Source organism: Chaetura pelagica, unplaced genomic scaffold (assembly GCF_000747805.2).
Source record: "Chaetura pelagica isolate M959 unplaced genomic scaffold, ChaPel_1.0 scaffold226, whole genome shotgun sequence".
Taxonomy (NCBI): domain Eukaryota; kingdom Metazoa; phylum Chordata; class Aves; order Apodiformes; family Apodidae; genus Chaetura; species Chaetura pelagica.
In genome coordinates, this window is record NW_009953495.1 from 643473 (window position 1) to 667039 (window position 23567).

General features: G+C 36.6%; 1 protein-coding gene across 1 annotated transcript in view; it reads left to right on the plus strand.

Moving 5' to 3' along the window:
* FNDC3A (fibronectin type III domain containing 3A) overlaps positions 1–23567 on the plus strand; it is a 95199-nt gene that overhangs the window by 2594 nt on the left and 69038 nt on the right. Inside the window, exon 2 of the mRNA XM_009999068.1 lies at positions 19146–19221. Within this exon, the coding sequence (XP_009997370.1) occupies positions 19146–19221 (76 nt within the window). The remainder of the gene's footprint in view (positions 1–19145; positions 19222–23567) is intronic.

Consider the following 23567-nt stretch of genomic DNA (forward strand, 5'->3'; position numbering starts at 1 on the left):
TGCTGGCCAGTTTCTTCCATTTGTCAAGGTTGGTCTGGATGGCAGTGCAGCCATCTACTCTACCAGCCACTCCTCCCAGTTTCATATCACTTGCCAACTTGGTGTACTTTGTCCTATCAACCAAATCTTTAAAGAAGATAGTAGACTCTGTCCCAGTAGCAACCAGTGAGATAGGTGACTAGTAAATGGCTGCTTGCTGGACTTCGCATTGCTGATCACAACCCTTTGAGCCATCTTTCAGGCTGCCTTAATCCCTATGGTCAGGCTGTACCTCATCAGTTTCTGTGTGCGGCTGTTATGCAAGACTGTGTCAAAAGCCTCACTACAGTAATTATAAACAGTATCTGCTGCTCTCCTCTCATTCACTCAGCTGATAATTTCATTGTAGAAGGACATCCAGGTTCATCAGGCATGATTTCCCCTTTGTCAATCCATACTGACTACTCCTGATGACCTTTGTATCTCTAATGTGTTTGGAAATGGCTTCTAGGAAGATTTGCTCACTCATCTTCACAGAGATGAAGGTCATGTTGATTGGCCAGTAGCTCTCTGGATTCTCCTCCTTGCCTTTTTTTTGAAGATTGCAGTGACATTTATTTTATTCCAGTCCTTGGGAACCTCCCCTAATCACCATGACCTTTCAAAGATAGTTGAGAGAGAGCTAATTGTTCTGCCTTCCCAAAAAAACCTACTATCCATAAAGATCTTAACTTTTTTTTGTGTGTGTTGGTTTTGTATACTAATGAGAGGAACTATATACTTTCAAATGAAGTGTGAGATAATCAAATACATCATGTAATTCTGAGCCTATTTCATATTTTCTTAAATATATTTTTACCAGAGTATTAGTTCATTGTATTCTATTTTTTTCGTTCATTTTCATTTTCTTGTAACTTTGAGGCTACAAAAAATGTGAAGACTTTTGCCTTCATCATAGAATTGCTTGTTTTTATGGAAGTCCCCTCTTTACTTACCTACAATACACATTCTATAGGGGTTACTTCTTTAAAATATGAAAACTGCTTTTCCAGTTTCTTTTATAACAGCATCCTGTTGGACTGCATAGTCTAGAACATAATCTGCAGTGCTGACAGAACTTAAATGTGTTCCCATGATCAAAATTTAGAGCTGTTTTGTCCACATAAATAAACATGTATGTTCTGTCTTCATAGTGTATAGGTTGAACTGTAGCTATTCTAATTAGTTTTAGTTGGTTCTGACTGAAAAAGGTATTGAAAACCTGGTAGAATTTTTTTGTTTTGTTTACATGTTGGTATTTCTTAATGTTAGACTAGTTAACTGTATCCTAAACTTGCAAGTTTTTGTTCAAGAGTAAAACATCTGAGGGTTTTCTTAATTAATTTCCCCTTCCTTGCATCTTACCAGAATTAACTATTATGTTGTATGTACTGCATAACTGACTGAATAAAAGGATACAGACCATTCAGTACCTTTCTGGAACAGCTGGTATCTTCAAGATAATCTATTTCAGATACTTGAAGTTCTGCTAGCAGTTTAAATGTGAAATAGCAGTACAAATATTTGAACATGGTAAGATGAAAGGTCATATGCTTCAAATAGTGGAAGCGTCTGGTCAGGTTAAAGCTGTAACTTTCCACCATGTTTTAAAACAAAACAATCAACAAAGTTAGAGGAATGTGTGTGTTCAGGCAGAAAACATGGGGAGCTTAAACACTATGGATGTTTGCATGCTACTTAGTGCTGCCATGGGAGACTGCCTCATTCAATGTCCCATGGAACCAAGGGACTACTGTTAGTTTGATAGGACAAAACTAGGGAAAAGGTAAGGCAAAGACCAAGCCTTTAGCTCCTCCCTTTCTATTAAGCACAGGGGTCCTGCTCTTGTACCTTCTCATCACTGTGCTCAGCATGAGTGAGTAATGTACTCCTTGTATTTTAGTGTAAGTAGGGTCATGGCTGAAGTACAGACAAGATCCATAGGAACTGACAGAAACCAAGTGACACTGGGAAAACATGATACAAGGACAGAACTGCTTGAGAGTTTTTAATGTAAGGGTAACTACTGCAGTGATGCTTTACTGATTATTGCTGAGGCTGGACAGGAAGGATGTATTTGATTATGTGAATCCTGATTTGGTAGGGGGAGGTAAATTTATGATTAAGAGGACAATGAGGAGTCAGGAGTTCAAACTACTTTCTTTAACAGGCACTTTGTTTTCCTGATATTGGAAAGATGTTAAATTGTTTTGGAAAGTTTTTACAGCACCCAGTGCTGTTCCAAGATAAATCAGTAAATTGCTGACACAAGTTTGCAGCAACCCTTAAGTTCTGGACCCTCTCTGCACCTTGCCACTGAAGCCAACAGTTGCAAAATGAGACAACCCTATATAACCTTGGTGTCCTTTATTACCAAAAAAGATAGATAGCACTCTCCAAGTAATCCAATACCTTTTAACCATTTCCTTTTTCTTGGGGTGACATGTAGTGTTTGACCTTCAGTCAGCTTTATTTCTCAGCAAGGTATAGTGAGAAAGTAATGTGTGTGTGTATATATGAAATATGTTGTGCATGTGTGTATATAATCTGTGAGTTTAAGTGCAGATTCTTTGCACTGAAATAGATAGCTTAAAATTTACAAATACATATTTCCAAAACCAATTATTTATTTAAATATTCAAAGCTCTGATCCTAAAGTTTATTAATCTATATCGTAGGATGGAGTCAGCAGAATTACAGGTGGCTATAAAACCAAATTAAATAATTCTGAGAATCCCCCTTTTTGGCTTTCATATTGTTTACATTTGTGGAGTCATAGCAGAAATATAATGGTGAAGATGTGAACTAGATTACTAAATGCTTTTTCTCAGTTTTAGTTCTGATGCTTCTGTTTCTAAAAAGGATGTGGTACATTATCAAGTTCTAGCGTGCTTTGTTTATGCCTTGCTGCTGAAAACCAAGCCTAGAACTGCATATGTTTCATGATCTTTTCCTTTACGAGAAAAAAATCTGTGTTAAAAGTTGTTTAACAACATATATTGTTATAACTGTTCTCACTGCTTTCCACATTGTACTGTTTTCCTTTATCTGTGTTTTGATTTCACAGAATACAGACTATGTGCATGGCTGCTTTTCTTTTTTTATTGATTTTGGGTTTTTATTGTACTTGCTCTTCGGCTCTATTGAATTAGCAATCTCCTTTTGGAGATTCATTAAAGTTTGTTTTAGTTGACAATTATTCTTCCATCCTTCAGTGACTTCATAGCATTGAAGTGCACCAAAACGGTGCATTAGAACCATTTAGAACTCTTCTGCATATAATGCTGCAGTGCCAGCTTATGGAAGCTGATTATCAAGCTGTATTTTTTTCCAGGATTGATTAGTACTTTACTTAATCAAACTTATATGGGACATTCTGTATACAAAAAATCATGTTCGTAGAAGTTTTCAACTGGTTGATGGATAGGATTTTTGAAAAACAACAGGACACACACACAAAAGCTATGAGAATGTGAGTTTTGATTCCTCAAGGTTATTAGATCCTTTCTGTAGCTGAAATAATTGGTGGTTTGTTTGGTTTTTTGTCAGAAAGATTGAAGTATTGTCTTAGCTAAGTATAAATTATTCTTTTTGGCTTTGAGATCAGATTTTTTTGTAATGTATTTAAACTATATCCTTGATTGCAGATGCATTGAAAATTTGTTTTAAATTTCCTAGAAGCAGCCATCATCCTCAGCAGAAAGTAAGGATTAAAAATTCTTTGGTGTGTAGTTCTGTGTACTGTGCTGCTTTTAGTTAGCAGAAAGTGGCATCAGATTTATGGCACAATTTAGACTACCATCCAAATGTATTTATGTTCATATTTTCTGTCTGAAAATAAATGTAGAAACAAGAGTGAAGTCCATGCAGTTCATACCTTTTCCTGCCTATCTACACATGAAAATTCGTGAATGAAGTATCCTCATAAAACTTCTCTGAGTAATCCTCTTTCTCTCTAAAATGTCAGTTTTCATTTCTGTGACATGAATCCTGGATTAATTTTGGTCTCTGATACAATAGATTCCTCCCAAGATACTTGTGGCAACATGTCCCCTGTTGAATGAATCTCTTCAGAAACTGACATTTGGGAGAATGGGATGACATGTTAAAATTAGATTTAAAGTTGGTTAGTCACTGTAGGTTGCTGATGTAGTCAATGGGGAGAAATAAGCATATCCGGAGGATGGACTCTTTCTTGTTTTAGGAAAGTGACTAAAGATCTGTATGGTTTCTGTTTTTATGAGGTGAAGAGGTATGAGTTGCCTGGAGCTGTAAGCTCTGAGATAGCCCAGTTACTCTCTGCAGTCTGTTGGAAGTGGGATCAGTTCCTGAGTCTGTGTGCTCGTTTATCAGTAAGGTTTGAAAGGATATAGTTCCTGGACTCAGGCATGTTCCTTAATTCCCTTCTCTGTGCTGTGTCACACTAGTGTCCTGTAAGCCAGGACCTGAATGCCAGAGTCCAAGACCTACAAAGGCACCTTTATTACTTACACACATTTCCTCAGAAGACAGCTCTGCAAGTTGTGACAAAAACTGCTTTGCAAAGTCTTATTTTTAACTACAGCAGCTTCACTTTTAAAATATGTGAGAATTACACACTTTGCAAACAAGGAATCTCAAGTACATCCCCTGCTAGCTGAAGCCTATTTTTTGTCCCCTGGTGATTGAGAGGTTTCTTTATTTATCACTGAGCAAAGTCCATCTAACACACCATGTATTACAGAATTATATACATTACAAAGCATCCAGAATTACATTCTCCAGGAAGAGCTAGACTGAGTTTACGCACCATAGCAAAAATGTCCTCTGACTTTTTTGGAAGTAGAGGAAAAAATAGATGAGAAAGGATGAGGGTTGTAGAGATTTCTCCCACTGAGCCCTCTTTCCAGTACTGACTGGACCTTCCCAACTTGATCAAACTGAGGATGTAGTCTTTAATTTCTCTTCCAACTCAAGTTTGAGTTGCCACACAGTGTTTTGGTATACAGTGATACCCAGACTGGCACAATGCTGAGTGTATAGGGAACTTTATCAGGGGAAAAAGTCTACTTTAGAAGATGCCGTTGAAACTCCTACCATTCTGTTTTTTTAATTAAGTGTTATTTTGAATAACTAGGGAATGCAGTTCTTCCTTTGGCACTCCTTTTGTTCTCTGTTTAAGTTAGAAATATGAAAGACATAGCCATCAGTCCTAAATATTATGGGCTTTTAACTTGCTATATCACCAAACAGGAACATGAGCTGTCAGAAAAGATGTTGGAAAATATAAAATCCTCTCCAGTCTTTACTTTCTAAACCAATGGCTTGTATGTTTCTAAGATCTTCTAAACTCTTCAGAAACTGAATTTCCAAATTCAGTTTCAACTTGCTTATTTGTATTTTTCTCTTAATAGTTACAACTGCGTTGCAGGAAGGACAATTTTAAAAAATTAAACACTTTTTAAAGGACTTCTATCACAAATTTTGGGTTGAGTAGTTGTTCAGTGGAGTTCTTCAAAAAATGAGTAGATTATACCTTTTCCTCCCACTTATCACTTCTGCCCTTGAATCAACTGTAAAAATTACAGAATATTGCATAGCCAGAATGAGCTCAGCTGCTGCATGCCTGGTAAAGATCTCCACTAGTAACCTGCTGTTCATGGAACTTACCAGTTGTAGGGGACAGAAATAGAGTGTGTAACCTGTTTGCTGGGTCCTCTTTTTGTACTTCAGAAGGGTGAGGGAAGTCAGGACAAGGACCAGAAGGGCTCTGCCTCAGCCTACAGAGTGAGAATCAATTGTAGCTTTATGACCTTCCTGAAATAATGCATTCACTTGTTAGGCCAAAGGTTGGCCATGACTGCTTTATCATGTTGATACTCTTTTGGGGTAAATGCCTAACTGGTTCCACACGCTTTCAGACATGTCTAGGTATTTCTGACAAAGAAATGCTTTTCAGTGCCATTGACTTACATCATCATTAGCAAATCTGTTAACTGTCCACCTCATTTTGTTCATCTTGGCTAGCTTTCATAATGTTTGTACAGTTCTTTTTCAATTTATTTATCACTAGGTGTTTTATGGAAGGAAAATGCTAGCAGAACTCTCTTAACAATAGCACAACTTTTCAGCTTGTTTCAAATGTGTGCTAACTAGCAAACAAATCCTTCCCCTCTTCTCAGTATTAAGGTCTTCACAACAGACTGGAAGTAGGCAGTCTTTGGAAGTTGTGGGGGTTTTTGCATAGGGAAACACCAAAGAATACCTATTTGACAGGAAGTATTTTATATGGCAACTATTGGTACAGCTTGCAAAGTCAGGAATTGCAAAGTATGCAGAGCTGAAGTACAATCGGGAAGTGTCTTTAGTTTTGATGCTCAATTGAAAGAATTGCAAGGGTGCTTTTATCCACAAGTGTTTTAAAGAAGACAGGATTATTACAGGAAGAGATTATTTATTTTAAGTACAGCACCTAAAAACTTATTGCAAATCAGATTTACAAAATCTTCAAAGTGCCTTGCTTTCTTTAAACAATGCCACATATAGCACTTTACAGCACTTTTAGACTTTTTTATTTATTTAGATATGAGGTTTTTTATTTTCTCAGCATTTAGTAGCATCTTAAGCAACTGGGGGTTGGGAGTTTTTTAATTGTATTTTTCACTTCAGACAACCTTTGTTAAATTACTTAGTTTTCAAAAATTAAATTGATGATCTTCTGCCTTTCAGTGCATCTAGTTAAAATCTAAATGGATGTTTGCTCCTTTTTTCTGTTTTGGACTGTTGCACACAAGTTGACCAGGGAAGATGCCTACTGAGGGGACTAGGCCCTGCAAATCCTGAGCTGAAAGCTTAGCCCGTGCTACCACTTTGCTGTACAGTGCAAGCTCTGTCTCTCTTCCAGTTTTGCTTAGCTTGGTAAAGCTGAAGCCCTGTGGACTTCAAATAACAAGTCATCATGAAATGAAAATAATCTGGATGAAGTTTTCTGGTTGATGTGTCAAATCACTGACCAGGACCAGATGCCTCAGAAAGTTCCCAAGATCAGTGATTGTGCTTAACACTGCTTCCTTCTAATTCCCTGTAGACAAGGATTAGCTTAGAACTTTGAAGAACAAGTGTTTGTTGCATTATCCAGATTATTTGAAACACTTCTGCTACTGTTACTCTTACACTTTCACTGATTTAAAGATCTAATAGTAAGCAGCAATTTTTCTGTGCACTATCTGGTAACTGCAGACTGTATCAATGCTAATGAAACAGATTGGATTTGCTGTAAATGACACAAAACTTTGCCTATCCAAGGTGTGAGAACTGAGAATGTAAAAGACACAAAGCAGAAACAAATAAATAAAAAATATAAGTATTTCTTAATAATGAAGAATGAGATAGACACACTTTTGGAACACACACTGATTAACACTGTTATACATGGATGCTAACAAGTCTTGAACGTTTATCAGTGACATTAGGTGCAGATGTTAACATTTACCTTTTATTGTTTCTTCTTCAGAAAACTGTATTTTTACAGAAAGATACTCCAAACTGTTTTTTTTTTCTTCTGCCCCAGTGATCAGTTTTCTGCTGATCATCTATCATATGAAGAGAAGGGGGAGAACATATAAGTACAGTAAGAATTAAAAAAACCTTTACATAAATAAAATCAATTTATCTACTAGAATTTAAAAAATCACCAGTTCTCAGATCTTTTCAAACTGCCTTTATACAAAAAGCAGCAAAACCTTATTGAAGTCTATTGTTTCTTGAATGTTCAGTTCTACTGAACAGTCTAGCCATCTTTCCAACCTCCCTGTTTAGAGTTGCTTCTAGGGATATTTTATTGTCTTTGCACATTCAGTGGTGCTGGCAATATCTTGTAGCACTGGTTAAAGATGAAATGTTTGCAGATTTTACTGTTGGTCAGCTGCCTTTTGGAAAAATGACAGAATTGCTTGCTCTCTCCCTTGAAAATATACATAGTCTGTAGGAGCATGTCACTGAAAAGATGGCTGCTTTCTTTCACTTTCTTTGGGAAGTGCTGCAACTACCTGTCCATGCTGAAATAGTTTGGATTGTGCTTGTCTGGGTTTTTTTTAATCCCAAATATATAAATTTTTGTTGCAATGTGTTATGTGATGTTTGCTTAATTCTGTATGGATTTCCTCCCTGCTTCTGAAAAAACAAGATTTAATAGCCCTTATGGATCTTTTCTTCATTAGGAAAGTGTTACTGTCCACATATGGAAGATTGCTCTAGATTATCAATCCATATTAGCAGGTTCTATGGCAGAGTTGTGTACTTGTGCTCAAATTTGGTGGAAAGTAGATTTTAGGACTTTAATGTCAAGAGCATTGCTTTGAGTTACTTGGACAATGTTCAGTGTCTATAGGACACTTGTTCAGAAGGATGAGAAGCCTGTTCTCTTCTGTCATTCATAGTAAAAACAGGATATAATTTAAGATAAAAAAGAAAATTCTAACATGACTTTTCCATATTGATACCACAAAAACGTTGTGTCCTTCGCCTGTGACAATAGACTCATGTTCCATAGTAGAGAGCCCAGACTAAAACTGGGAGAGATAAAGTCTTCAGGAAGTCTAAAAGAAGCTGGGGATAGGGGAGAAGAGAAAAAAAGAAAATCTTATGAAAGATGACTTTATGAAAGAATTAGTTGGAAGTGCCATTCTTCACAAGCATGAAATTCTTAAATTGTTTGAAATTGCCAGAGGCTGAAGATGGTGTTTTAATTCAGTTTTTATTACTGATGTGTCAGCTGTTCCTATTTAATAATTTTATGCTATCTGTAATACCTGTTAGAGAGAGCTCTTGCATTTTTCCATTTAATCTGTTTGCTAAATGTTAGTGTGTTTGATTGTGGAAAAGAGTAGTTCATAGCCTCATTAGCATTGTTACGATATGAACAGCAGATTTTGAACACACAATCAATGAGAAAACAACTCATGCTGCATTTGTAACTGCCATCACCTTAGCTGGACCACAGATGTGATTCCATCTGGCAGTTCCTGTGCTGCTAATGAGTAACAACATTCAAGTCTTGCAGCGTTCTTTGATCAGTAGCTTTTAGGGACATACAAATACTGCTGTACTAGTCCTACGAGCAGGGAAACTGGCATAGGTGAGGTGACAAACCCACAAATCACAGTAAGTCTACATCAGTCCAACACAACAGTGGTAGCATCTTGAGTCTGTGTCCAGTTTCCCCTGTTCTCTGTACCACACTACAAAGCTAACCTAGGTGGAAGGATTTTCCTTGTAACAAAAGACTACATACATAGGTGAAAAAAAGAGCTGCTTTGAAAACTAAAAAATAAATATTTTCAATAATAATTTATTTGAATAACTGGTGCTTTGAACCTAGAAAGCTTTTAGCTGGTAAAGAATTACATACTGATCCAACATTAGAAATATGACTTGAAGTTTAAATAAGGGAAAGTTATAGCCCATTTATTAAAAAAAGTAGGTTTGAGTCTTTACATGAAAGTGTGTGTGTGTGTGTACACTTATTACCTTTGAAGACATTACTGTCCAAGTAATTTAAAAAAAAAAAAGTCTCAGGCAACATTTAATCAGTAATTTCATGTTGTTGCATTCCAGATACCAAGTTGTCACAAAGCAGCTTCATGTGTCTTCTCTGTTTATGGTTTAGGACTTTAGCCAGAGTGATGCTTATGTGGTATTTGAAGTAATTGCTCACAAGAAGGGAGAGATGCTTTTTTTGCCTTACGTACCCTCACCTGTGGAAAGACAGCTCTGCCAGTGGGCCCCTGCTATTGTTGGGATTAAAGACTGGGGATGTGAGATTGCCAGAAACTGATACTGGTGGTTTTCAGGTCAGCTCTTTAGTGGAGGCTAATAGAAGGAAACCATTTTTGTCAGCCATTTGAAATATCTTAAATATTAATAGCTAATATAACATATTTCTGGATATAGTATTATTTAGGGCAGATGTGTGTATATTATGAAGTACAATTGGGAAACAGTTATTTCTTTTTGTGCTTCTTAATATGCCTAATAAATGCACAGCATGGAGTAACACAGTATTTAAGAAAAAGTGCAGAAAAATCCAGTTGAATATTTATATGCTGTATCTTTTTATTCTCTTACAGTGTGGTGGGGTTTTTTCCCCTCCCTCCTTTTTGGCTTATTTGCAAACTGAAGTCATGAAGCTGCATCATAGATTTAAGTATAAAGTCAGAAGTTGGTTCATTCCAAGCTAGTATAGGCTATCTGGGAATCAGGAGGCTAAATTAAAAATGCAGTTATAAAATGGAATATATTTGGAAGCTTTGTTCTCTTAAACCCGAACCTTCTGTTGACTGACGTTAGATGATCCAGAAGCAGATGCTGCAGCAGCTATTTGTTGATTTAGTTGCTATGGTGACATGATACATTCGTGTACAGCAGGAAGCTCACTGTACGTTGGCTAATTTGATAGGAAGGAAGGCTTGAGGTAGGTATTGCTGACTATATTGTTAATTGATCCTACCTTTCACATCCTGCCTCCACATGCTATGTGGATGCACAGCTATAGAGGAAGGTGAAGGGAGATACTCCGGTGTGGTGCTTAGGTTAAGGTGCCTTGTAAAAAGAAGGGGGAGACAGTGCTCAACACATCACCGAAGATTACCTCAGTGTTAAGTGAATGGAACAGATTGGAGCAGCTGGAGTGGTGACTGTTGAATCTTCCTTCATCCTTTGTCACTGTGGTAGCACCAGTTGAATGAGAGAAATAAAAGGATGCGAGCAACAGTAAGTTAAAGTGCTAAGGCTTTTGAAATGGGTTGTGAGATAAAGCATGTCACTAATTAACATCTTGATTAAAGCTATTAGTGGAGAAAAGTGTAATTGTTCTGCATATGTGCCCTAATGACAGAGCATAAATGTGACTGTATCTGGAAGTTGTGTTGTATTATAATCACCCTTTTCCAGAAATACACCCTTTTTAAATCTTGTTGCAGACAGACTGTTAAAGATACAGTGTAAATCTTACAAAGGGCTTCGGTGTACCCACCTCTTAACAGGTTTGGTTGAGTGGTTTTAAAAAAAATAAAGTCAGAATAACCAAAAGCTACAGTGTTTTCCCTAAATTTGTAAAATGTTTAAAAATTAATTTACCTTTGTCTTTTTGGCTAAAAATACTTGTCATCATTACTGCTGGGCTAATTTCAGTTGCAGTATTTTTAGACAAACCACTGCTGTCTTTTTTATGTTGATGTAAATCACTAGTGTATTTAGAAATACAATTTTCGTAAAATCTTTCCATTATTTGTGTTTTTTGCTGACCATCATTTGCTACTGACTCAGCACCTATAACAATATAATGCTAAATATAGATGTTTTCAAATTAGTATGAAGCAAAACAACAAAAAAACCCCACCAACCTCAACTCTGAAGCTTTTGTCTCTTTTCTAATAAATCAGCTCAGAAAAGAACATTGTTTCTGCCAGTACAGAAACAGACTGTGGTTTGATTATCTTTATACAGTTTCAGAGGTCCAGAGAAAATGTTTTGGAACACTTTACCCTCTTGGTTTCTAGGAAGTTTGTTTGGATGAAAAAAACAAAACAACCTACAGCCCCCAAAACTACACACATCCCCCAAGACCACTCCAGGATGAGAGAAAAACCTGTGTGTTTCAGTAGTACTGTTTTGCTCCGATTTTTAATATTGCTTATTGTACAGGAAGTCTCTTACTATGTCATTTCATTTAAGTATGCTTTAACCACAGCTGTAGTATAGCATACTTCTATTTATATTAATAAATATTTTAGCAGTGGATAACATCAATGTAACACATCCTAGCTTTTTTCCCCCCACACCTTCTCCTTGCTTTCTTAATTCCACACATTCTTTCAGTATTTTAATATATATGCCAAGCTATGAATTGGCTTTGCTGCTAAGGGATTGCTGCTTTTTAAATTATTATTATGATGTATGTATTGGTAGATCTTTCAGGGTTCTTGTTACGTATGTTCAGAGGCTTTTAATTCAGTTGGAAAATTTGTCCCAGATTTCACTCATTCTGGTAAACTATGGAAATTTAACAAGCGTAACTAACTTACTTTAGAGGAAGATACCAAGTAAGCCCTTCAGTTCCTCTCCCCTTCAGTGAGAGGTGGGAGGTGGCTGGGAAGAGGGAAGGATTCCAAATATCCCTTTACATAGAAATTCAATCCATTTCCTTTGGTTTTCTTGCCTCAGTAGCAGTAGACAGTGCTAGCCTGAGGATAGAACAGAGTGCCAGTTCTCACGTGGGTTTATCCCGCAACTACACATGTGACACTAAGTATTGATTGTATTTTGGCTTCTTTAGCCTCAGTCCGGACTAAAAAACTAAACCTTTTTCTTTTCCACATCAGAATGCTAATAGTCCTTGTTACTGACGGTTGCATTTGAGAGCTAAGACAAATTAGAGAGGCAGAGAGAGCTTGATATCTATAGATTGTTCTTTAAAATTTCTCTTGTATCCCAGTAACTTTAAGATGATCAGTCTTTCAGGTATTAGGAAAACAAAATATTTTAAAATCATGTTGTATATTCAGTAGCTAATAACTTCTACAGACAAATAAGCTGTTAGGCATAAAAAACATTTATTTGGGTAATGCAGTTTACCTGCTACAAAATAATTGAGAATGTGTCTGTGAATACCAAACTTGTAAACAAAATTTTACTGTATCTGAATTGAGTCTCTTGGTATTTGTGCTGGCTTAGAAGAGTTGGAAACTACATTTCAGCCAGTCCTGTCCTTTTAGAAAGACAGGTATTATTTGAACTGTGGCTGTAAGATGTATAATACTTACATCATCCTTATGTGGTAAGGTTAAGCTAGGCTGTCTTCCATAAACATTATTCAAATCTGATCTGCAAACATTTTCCCAAATTAGATAGGTCTTCATACCTTTATGGGGTAGGGTGGAGGAGGAGGTTAGCAACTGTCTTAATTCTGGATTTGATTTGTGCATACGTGAAAGATCATCTAGTATACTTCTAGACACAATAATTTGTTGTTTAGGTGTTGGTGGTGGTTTTTTTTACTTCAGACTAAATTTAGACTTGTAGAACCTAAAGAATAAATTTAAAATATTGTTTATATATATATATGTTATATCAGCAATAATATTTTTCATATGTTGTTTTTTCAAATAAATCTTTTGCCTTAGAGATCCACTGCATATATGTATTTGATAGAAGTGGCAAAATATGTTTGAGGCACTTTTTTTTTTGGCTGGCTGGATCTTGTGTTTGTGTATTGGGGAGGGAGCCTTCGTTCTGTATTTTAGTTTCTGCATTTTAGTCAGAGTTGCTTTTGCACGTGTAGAAAAAGAAAAAAGCAAATGAAGAAACGTATCAAACTTGCTATGAGGCATATTTTATTATTTTATTTTATTATTTTATTATTTTTGAGCTCATTGACTTATTTCCGGTTTGTTTAAATTGCTTTTTTTCCCCCCTCTGTAGGGACATAAATACTGTGGACTTCTAATTCTATTTACAGTTTCTGCTGTGGAAAGATGTTGCCTTAAAATGAAGTAACATATTGGAGGATTAGTTCTAAACTTTTTTTTTCCTGCTGTTTAAGTCATCTAGAGCCCTCATCAGGATTAATAGAATTTTTCTATTGGTATTTCACAATAATGTCCGTAGGTTTGGTTTTTTTTGTCTTGCTTACTAATCACCTGATGGAGAAGAGTCATTAATTGTGCAAGCGTATTTATAGTTTTTCTTTTTTTTCTTGTTACTGAGAGAGCATGGGGAAAACTTTTCCCTGCTTCTTGTAATGTGAATGCATATTTGTGAAGCCACAAGTCTGATACTGCCTTTCTTTCCCATCAGCTAGCTGAAATTACCCGGAAATCTAGCAATCTGCTAATACATCACTACTTCTTTTTAGCAGGACAGAGGTGGAAGTAGAAGTGTGGGTCTTACGAATGATGAGTCATTTGTAATTGTTATTTCAGTGGAGTTAATGGGCTTTTTGGCCTCAATTATAGAATCAGATTTGTTTAGATTAGTGTGCAAAGGAGCATATTCAAAGCAGGATTAGTTGACTGTGTGTTTTTAATTCCATTCTGTGCCTCACTGTGCTACAATGAAGAAATACCTTAACCTGCATATTTGTCTGGCATAAGCAAATTGTTAGTCTGCTTAAAGTATTCTGTATCCATAAATGCAGAGATTTGTAAGATAGAAATCAGATATGTTTTGTATCATTGTCATTCTGCCTTTAAAAGACATTCTGACCATCTCGGTGTAACAAAGTATCTCTAAGAATCTTATTTTGGCTTCTGCAGCTTCTTTGTGCTGATAAAAGTTACTTCTGGACTTTTCTGAAGATACCTGTTAAACAATTGGCCTGAAGTTTTCCCTTTTTTGGAGTAGGCCTCTGAGTCAAGGTGGCTACAACTCTGCTTTGCACAGATCTCCCTTGCACCTTTTGGTTTTTGTTTTCGTAGGGTTTTTTTCTGACTCCAGCTATTTTTATAAAATCTATTTCTTCAGCACTAGAAATAAGCTGAAGACTTGAGAAAACATCCATCTTCTTTCCTGGTTCAGTCTGCAATAACATCCTGTAGTTTCTCTTGCAGATAGTAAAGAGCTTACTGAATAGAAATAAGAAACATAGAGTACTCTGCTGTTTGAACATTCATACTGCCTTTGATTCTTTAGGTGCAAAAGCAGAATATTTTCTCACCCTAATCGCATTGATGTAGTAGAGCTAAATCATGTACAAGATCTTCAGATTAATTTATTGTTAACTTATCATTACATCTGTTGATAGTAGTATGTCCAAGTCAATGTTGTATATTTCTGTAGGATGTGATTGTACTATTTGAGCTAAGATAAAATTATATTTTAATTTGGAATTCTTTGAGGAGAGAAATAGTATAAAATAACCTTATATGGAATTGTTGTAGTCTAAGAGTATATTTATCATTGTAGTCTAAGAGTGTATTTATCTTACAAGACCAGCTCAAATTATCATTAAGATGAAAAATAGGTTTTCAAAGCTAATTAAGAGGATGTCCCTTAAGTAGTCCTTCAAAAAGGCAGAAGGTTGTGAAGCTTCTTCAGGCTGTTATCAGGCAGTGTTTATATGTAAGTAATTTAAGTATGCCCAAGAATGTTCCAGGGTCTGAGACTAAGTGTTGTGGAAGAAGTCAGTTCTAGTAAACTATATTCCTCCAGAAAGAATGTTTGTGTCCAAACAGCCTGGTAAGAGTGGTCTCAGGAATACTTTCCAGTATTGTCTTAGAGAAGATGGCTCATTGGCATTGGTTATTGTTGTGCTCAGGATTACTATACTTACTTCATCATTGCAGGTGACTGTTCCAGCACCTGGGAATGTCCTTGAGCTAATAGAGATGTGGTTTTAGGTACCACTGATGTGGTCAAGGGGATGAACCAGAACTAGGAGAGGTTAGAAATATTAGCTCCTCTCTGTTTGCAGAGACTGGGGACAAAGTGGGAGAAATTGCCAAGCCTTAAAAAAAGGAGATGGATGAAATTATTTTCAGAGCTGTTGTTCAGCAAATCCCATAGCACAGGAACAGACAGGTATTTAACTAGTACAAAATGGGTTTTAAATGGCTAAAAAGTGAACGTCACGAACATGCTGCCATGGGAAGTTGTGGAGGCAATTCAATGTGTAAGTGAACTCGGAGAGTTTAGGCAAACTCATACACAATAAAAGAGATGAACTGCAGAACATGACCTGGCTCACTTGCTCCCATTAAAGCAACATCTTAATTGATATATTAGAGAAAAAGTACCAAGCTAGATGAATTGCTGACCTGGGCTGCTGACCCAGACCATGACGACATTTCTTGTGTTCTTACTTGGCTTGCGCAGCTGCCCGAGTTTAAACAGCAATTTCAGGAAAAACATATTGAGATTTCTAATACGTGGCATGATTCAGTTTTGCTAGGAAGCTGGTCTTTGCCAATTTGGACTATGTATCTTCAGCTGATAGTAGATAAGCAGTGAAGTAAATGTTTTAAAGACAGGGAAAAAAAAGTCAAGTATTCCATGGTAATAAGAGAGTTTCATGAATACTATTCCTTTTTGCAATGCCCTTCTGTGTTTTTAGGATGGATTTTCCTTTCAATATTATGCTAAGAAGAAACCTCTATAATCCATGCCTATTTAATTAAACTACTACAAAGCTTGGTAACATTGTTTATTTGATCTCGGTTTATCTTCTAAAATTTCATTTGTGGAATAAATTAAGTACCATTGAAAAGTCTGAAATTGCACTGTTAAAGCTTGGACATCTTTGGCAACTGATATTTTGGGTATATCAAACATTAGCTATATGGGCAGATCATTTTGTTTTATTTATGCAAGAACTTTTTTGAAGATAAGTGTGTAGCTGTACTCTTGTATTGTCAACTTGTATACTAATTTCTGGAAGGAGATGCTTTACTGTTTTTCATGAGGAACTGTATTGAGGTCATGTGGATCATCATTAAATAACTGTTTAAAAGAAACAATTTATAGTACCAGTGGAAATCACACAAAGCTAGTTGTTGACCTAATACTCCCATTTCTTAATAACAATGCCTTTTTATATTTTGAATTTGATACAAAAGTACGTTAAGTCAAAGTTGTGTTATCATTAAGAAATTACACTTTTAAATTTTAGTGGATTTTTATAGTTGGTTATGCTTTAGAAGTGCTGTAGCATTCTAAAGCCTGGATCAAGGCCTCAGTGTCTTCAGTTTGCATTATTTTTTTAAGGACTTTGTGTAAGTCCTTTATTAGTGTTTTGTCGATTTAGAAAGAGAAATAACATTTGAAAAGTGGCCATGTTAAATGTGCCTCCACTGAGACTGACACATCACAAATTAGTATCTTCAGATTATCACCATTATCCTGGTGGAGCAGGCAATAGAAATCTGGATAGAATAATGCATATTCGCCTTGGGATAGCAAAGCTTTAGCTGCTGTGTGTAAAGCAACAGGTTTTATCTCAGAAAGATTGAGGAGAAGCTGAACCATCAGATTTTTCCAAAGCTTTTCACTAAGTTCCAACCTATGAGAATGCTTTGCCCAGAAGAGGAAGAACATCAAGGTCTATAATATTCAGTATGAAAGACAAGGGCCTTGGTTTTTGTAAACCAGTGCTCTAAACCTTGAGGACTTGAGGTCTTTGCAGCTTTTCTGCCTCATATAGTTTGTACAGTGAAGAATAAGGATATTGAGCTGAAAATTGTACAGACTGACATGTCAGCTGCAGCCAGGATGGTTCATTGCAGGAGTTAGGGCATACTAAATTAGCCTAAAGACTTGGGCTAATGTGTTTATCCAACCCACAAAGAGATGGAAAGATGTTCTCATGTACTCCTTCAAAGCTTTTATTCCAGTCTAATTTCAAGCAAAAACTTTCAATTGTGACAGAGGGGAAAGTAAATAAATGAAATATGTATTCAAAAAGTTGCTTGAGGAGTCTGAAAACTTATCCACTCATATTTCTCTCATTCGTCACGTTCTGAAGGTGATAGCCAGTTTTTAAAATGCTATCCTCAATCACTTGACAATAAATTCTGGCAATACTGTGTTTTCTAAAGACTGTAAGTCTTATTTGACTAAATTCATGTCTAAAATCCTCTTGTTTCTAAGTTTAGGTTATATTATGAATGCTAATTCTTAGTAAATTTTGTATTCAGATACACTGTAGAAGATCTGAAGAACTTATTAGCAAGAAAAAGTGTTAATAGTTATATAATTCATTGTGGGTTTTTTTTCTGAAGAGCCTAAGACTTCTGGAGATATCTTTCTCCAGTAACAGCCCTGTACCACATGAAATAACTTAAAGAAGTATTTTTTAAGTATGTGCTCAAAACTGACCTGAGCCATTATGGAATCACACGGCCCAAGTTTGAAAATGTGAATCTCATCAAAGTTGCAGCTATGTTAGGGTAGAACTTGCCATCTTTTCATTAATTCTTACAGTTGCTCAGCCAGAGGCTGGACAATTTGTATGATTTCTGCCTTTTTTCTCACCCTTTCCTGGTTGCTCTGGTATTCCTAAAATAAGTAACACTCAAGTTTCATGTTTTCTTTGAGGTTTTTTGGTGGTTTTTTGTGGGGTGGTTTGTTTATTTGTTTTCAAACCGGACCAATTTTATTTTCACTTAGCATGTAACCAAGTATATTTTTGGCCATAATATTGAAGCATTGCACATATAAAGATCTGTCTCTCTCTGATTCACACCAGGAGAAAGATATACACTTTTATTTAGACATGTGCAAACGGGACTGAAGAAAGACGTTTCCAGAAAGGAAATTACGAAATGCACCTGCTCTTATGTTTGGGTTTTTTTTCCCCCTTTGTTCATAATTTTAGCTTGGTTCCTCATGCTCACAAACTTTTTCTCTCACAGAAAGGCAAGTTTCAACTGAGAATAGAGAAGGCTAAAATAATAACAGGCTTCTGCTTTGGTACATGTCAGACTTCCTCTGTTTATTTTGGTTGATAAGTATGCTTTGCTATCAATTCTGCATTGCTTGGGTTTACAAAATTAGGATAAACATCTTTCCACAAATAAAACCATACATATTGTTTCATGCTGTGGGTCCAGTGCACTTATTTTGTCATGATTCTAATAATGTTGTTTTTTTCATTAATGAATGTACAAACATGCTTACATCATGTAAAGAAGGAAATTACACAGTATTTACCTTGTGTTGAAAACTGTTTGCCAAGTGGTTATGATAAAAATTCAAACACTGGGAGTTCTAGGCTTCCTTCTGAAGCTTTATGTAATGGTTTGATTAATGTTAAAGTTAATGTAATTTGTTGAAATAATTTAAGCTGCACAAATAGCTTGTTAATGGTACTAACGTGTCAAGAAAAAAATTGTGCAGGCACTGTTTTAATCAGTTATTCTTCTCTCCTTGATTCTTTGAAGAATGTTTGTTTAAAAATATCTGTACTTGTTCTTGCTCTTATCTCTTCTTTGTGGGATGAAGGAAGCAAGCAGTGTGAAGAGAAAAATAATGTATTTACTAACAAAAAAAACCCACCTTGTTTTTTCCCAATAACACTTTTTTTTTTTTTTTTTCACATACCAGACTTCTATGACATATTCCTGTGTAATGGTTGTAAACACTCTTTTATTTTTAAGGTTATTCTTGTGCAAGTTAATCCAGGGGAAGCATTTACAATAAGAAGAGAAGATGGACAGTTTCAGTGCATTACAGGTAAAGCTGATAAACTTATTTTAATATTTCCTGCATCTGCATCAGGATAAATAAAAGGGAATTTGTGGTGTTGAAAGTAAAAGACTGACAGAAATTATTTTAAACACAAGAGCAGTTTAAAGACCTAAAATATTAAGTGCTAAGGATCATTTGGTTTAGTCTTCACTACCATAAAGTACTTTTTATTGTATTAGATGAAATTAAATTTCTTGGGAGGGAACATTTTCAGTTTGCAAAGCAAACGGGGAAGTGCTGTTGTAGCAACTTTTGAATAACCTCATTTATTACACAGACTTCAAGTTAAAAGCTACAGTTACTAGTTCGATTTATTATTTTTTTTAATGCTTTGCTGTCATGTGCCATTGTTTGCCTATCCCACCAGTAGATGTCTGCTCCCCCTCTACTAGTTTTTCATTATCTCTAGGGGCCAAATTGTGTCCTTTCTGAGTTCTAGCAAGTGCAGCTTCAAAGTACAAATGCTTCATTTCAGTGTAGGATCCCTGTGTGCAATGGTGAGTTTGGATGTTGTTTTCTATTCTGAATGAAAATAGCCACCAGTTAAGCCTATCTACAGGTGCAAGAAATAAGCAGTAAGAAATTGCTGCTATTTAGAATATCCACATATTCAGCTATGAGGTCACTTGTTAACTTCTGGGCCAATGAATCCTACCTTCTTTTTTTCTGGATATTGGCCCAACTTCAACAGATACTGTTCTGGGAAGTTAAGTGAGTATTTTCCAGCTGCTTCACCTCTCTCTCCAGTTTGAGAAGAGACAAAAGGTTTGGTATCCAGTCTCATACGCTTGTTTTTTGGCTGCAAAATAACTGATTAAATGGAGGCCTTGTATTGTAATTAGGTTTACATATCCATTAGCACAATTTTTCAAAACTTTGTGCTGGTTGCATGGTATTGTCACTTCTTTTGAGTCACAAATGGATCAATGTTGCATCTCGCAGTTCTACAGGGTTTATCTGAAACACAGCTGTGTAATAATTACTTAGCAATATCTGAGAGGAGCATAGTGATTTTTGCCTTGCCATTTAAGTTAAAGAACAGATAAGATGTAGTTTACTTCTGTTGTACAAAATACTGAGAGTGGCATGCGTTGCATTTTTTGTTTTAATTTTGATTTATCAGGTGAGCTTCAGGGGATGGAGGAATGAATTGACACTTCCCTTGCATGACTATCTTGAAAGCAGAAAGTGTGTGATGAACTGCAAAAATATTGAGATCATATCTTTATAGATAGAGTTCTAAGCTTTCATGGCACAGCTTTTATCCTTTCCTGGTCTCTCTTACTTCCCAAGTAGGCAGCTCACTATTGTGATTTGATTCAGCTGCTGATTCCTTCATGCCTTAAAAATGAAAGTGAGCATGAACTGTTAGTAGACAGTTGTTCCTTGCTCTCACTAATTGTAAGCTTACAGAGGGTTTTTACAACTTTCTTGAAAAGTGGCACTGGTAATCTAGGAACCTACATCTCAAATCAGTTCCACAGCTTTTGCAAACTTTCTGTTACATAGACATTCTCCTTTTCCTTCCCCTTTCTGGGGCATGAAAATACAGCTTCCATTTGGTAGCAAAACAGAAGAGCATAGGAGTTTTTCATATCTGTATATTCACTAACCTTGGAACAGTCTGAAATGCACATGATCTTATGAATGTTTATTTTCTGGTCTATTCTTGCCAGTCCTGAGACATTTCTGTGTTTTATGAGTGCTATGCCAATGGGTCGTTCTACTTTTGGGCTTGTTGGATCTGTTTGGCTTAAAGAAGAAATCCCCTTAGTCATTGATGCTGTACCTTTTTCATGGTATGTATTGCAATTAATGAGGAATGTCAGTGTTCCTGTTTTCTGTGTGTAGTAAAGGGAACAATTTCAGATGGTGTACGCTGTAGAAAGTAAATAGGTATTGGTGATATTTTTTTGCTCTGCCACAACTTCTCAAACATAGTTTGGTTTTGACTTGGCCAGAAGATGGATGACAAGTTTGCAAAATGGGTTGCAGCCACAGGAGACTATTGCATTGGCTCTAAAAGCAAGCTTGCATCAGTTCCCTGTTCTTTTCTTCACTGCAAGCACTCAGTTAATAGGTCAAATCAAAGTTAAAGATGTGGAAATATATAATGAGTACGGTTTGGAGGAAAACATATAAACATGCAGAGATTATTCTTTTTAAGAGGCATGAAGAAAGCAAAGATGGCAAAATTCAGTGGAGATGCAATCAGTGGGAATTTAATTTAGTAATTACAATGTTTCTTAGTACTTTTTTTTTCAATCTCAGTTTTTTCCTATAAATATTTACCCAACTTTATTGTCTTTTCTGACTGGATTGACTTAAAAGCTTCTGTGAAGAATGCATATTCAACTTTTTCTGTAATGTACTGTGAAAAAAAGGTAGTATTACATACATTAAAAAGGTGTATCTGTGTACTACTTTGCAAAACCAGAACACATCTTGCTCACAGAACACCTGTAATTATATACAACAAACACATTGCATATTGCAATTACTATGTTTTTGTCATGTATCACACTTAATACAAGCAAAGATTTTAAATGAAATTCATTTAATACTTTATTACAGGGATATCATGATCCCTTTACAAACTGTGGTTTGTAAAGCTTACATGTATAATTCACAATACTTAGTTATTTGTAATAGAATGGTAAGTGATAACCAAACTATACCTTCATGTCTGATATTTGCTTTCTAGAATGAACTGGTTCTGAGAACTTAATTTACTTGATATTTTGTGGGATGTTCAATATTCTAAAAATAACAAGGACTTCAATTTGATGTTGAATATAGTACCTTTTTTTTTTTAAGGAATGTATTGGGGGTTGGACTAGATTATCTTTCGAGGTCTCTTCCAACCTCTAGGATGGAATGCATCCAAGGGTGTTGAGGGAGCTGGCGGAGGTCATTGCTAGGCCACTCTCCATCATCTTCAGTAAGTCAGGGGCAACAGGAGAGGTGCCTGAGGACTGGAGGAAAGCAAATGTCACTCCAGTCTACAAGAAGGGCAAGAAGGAGAACCCTGGTAACTATAGACTGGTCAGTCTTACCTCCATCCCTGGAAAGGTGATGGAACAACTTATTCTTGTCACTATCTCTAGGCATATCAAGGATGAGGGGGTCATCAAGAGCAGTCAACATGGTTTTACCAAGGGTAAGTCATGTTTGACTAACCTAATAGCCTTCTATGAGGAAATTACTAGGTGGATAGATGATGGTAGAGCGGTAGATGTGGTTTATCTCGATTTCAGTAAAGCATTTGACACCGTCTCCACAGCATCCTTGTAGATAAGATGATCAAGTATGGGTTTGGTGATCAGGTAGTGAGGTGGATCAAGAACTGGTTGAAAGGAAGAAATCAGAGAGTTGTAGTCAATGGGGCGGAATCTAGTTGGAGGTCTGTGACTAGTGGAGTCCCTCAGGGGTCGGTACTGGGACCAGTGTTGTTCAATATCTTCATCAGTGACCTTGATGAGGGTACAGAATGTACCCTCAGCAAGTTTGCTGATGACACTAAACTGGGAGGAGTGGCTGACACACCAGAAGGCTGTGCTGCCATTCAGTGAGACCTGGACGGGCTGGAGAGTTGGGTGGGGAGAAACCTGATGAAGTTCAACAAGGGCAAGTGTAGAGTCTTGCATCTGGGGGTTAGCAGGTCAAGAGAGGTTCACCTCCCCCTCTATTCTGCCTTGGTGAGGCTGCATCTGGAATATTGTGTACAGTTCTGGGCCCCTCAGTTCCAGAAGGACAGGGAACTTCTTGAAAGAGTCCAGTGCAGAGCCACAAGGATGATTAAGGGAGTGGAACATCTCCCTTCTGAGGAAAGGCTGAGGGAGCTGGGTCTCTTTAGCTTGGAGAAAAGGAGACTGAGGGGTGACCTCATCAATGTTTACAAATATGTAAGGGGTGAGTGTCAGGAAGATGGAGTTAAGCTTTTTTCAGTGATGACCAGTGATAGGACAAGGGGCAATGGGTGCAAATTGGAGCATAGGAGGTTCAATGTGAATATCAGAAAAAACTTTTTTCCTGTGAGAGTGACAGAGCACTGGAACAGGCTGCCCAGGGAGGTTGTGGAGTCTCCTTCTCTGGAGACATTCAAAACCCACCTGGACACGTTCCTGTGTGATGTGCTCTGGGTGATCCTGCTCTGGCAGGGGGGGTTGGACTAGATGATCTTTCAAGGTCCCTTCCAACCCCTAGGATTCTGTGTGATGCTGTGATTCTGTGATACATTTTTCAAAGACCATCTTTCTACTGTCTGTAATTTAATTTATAGTTAGGAAAGTGATGGCTAACAAATATATTGTCTCTTTGGAGTGAAGTCT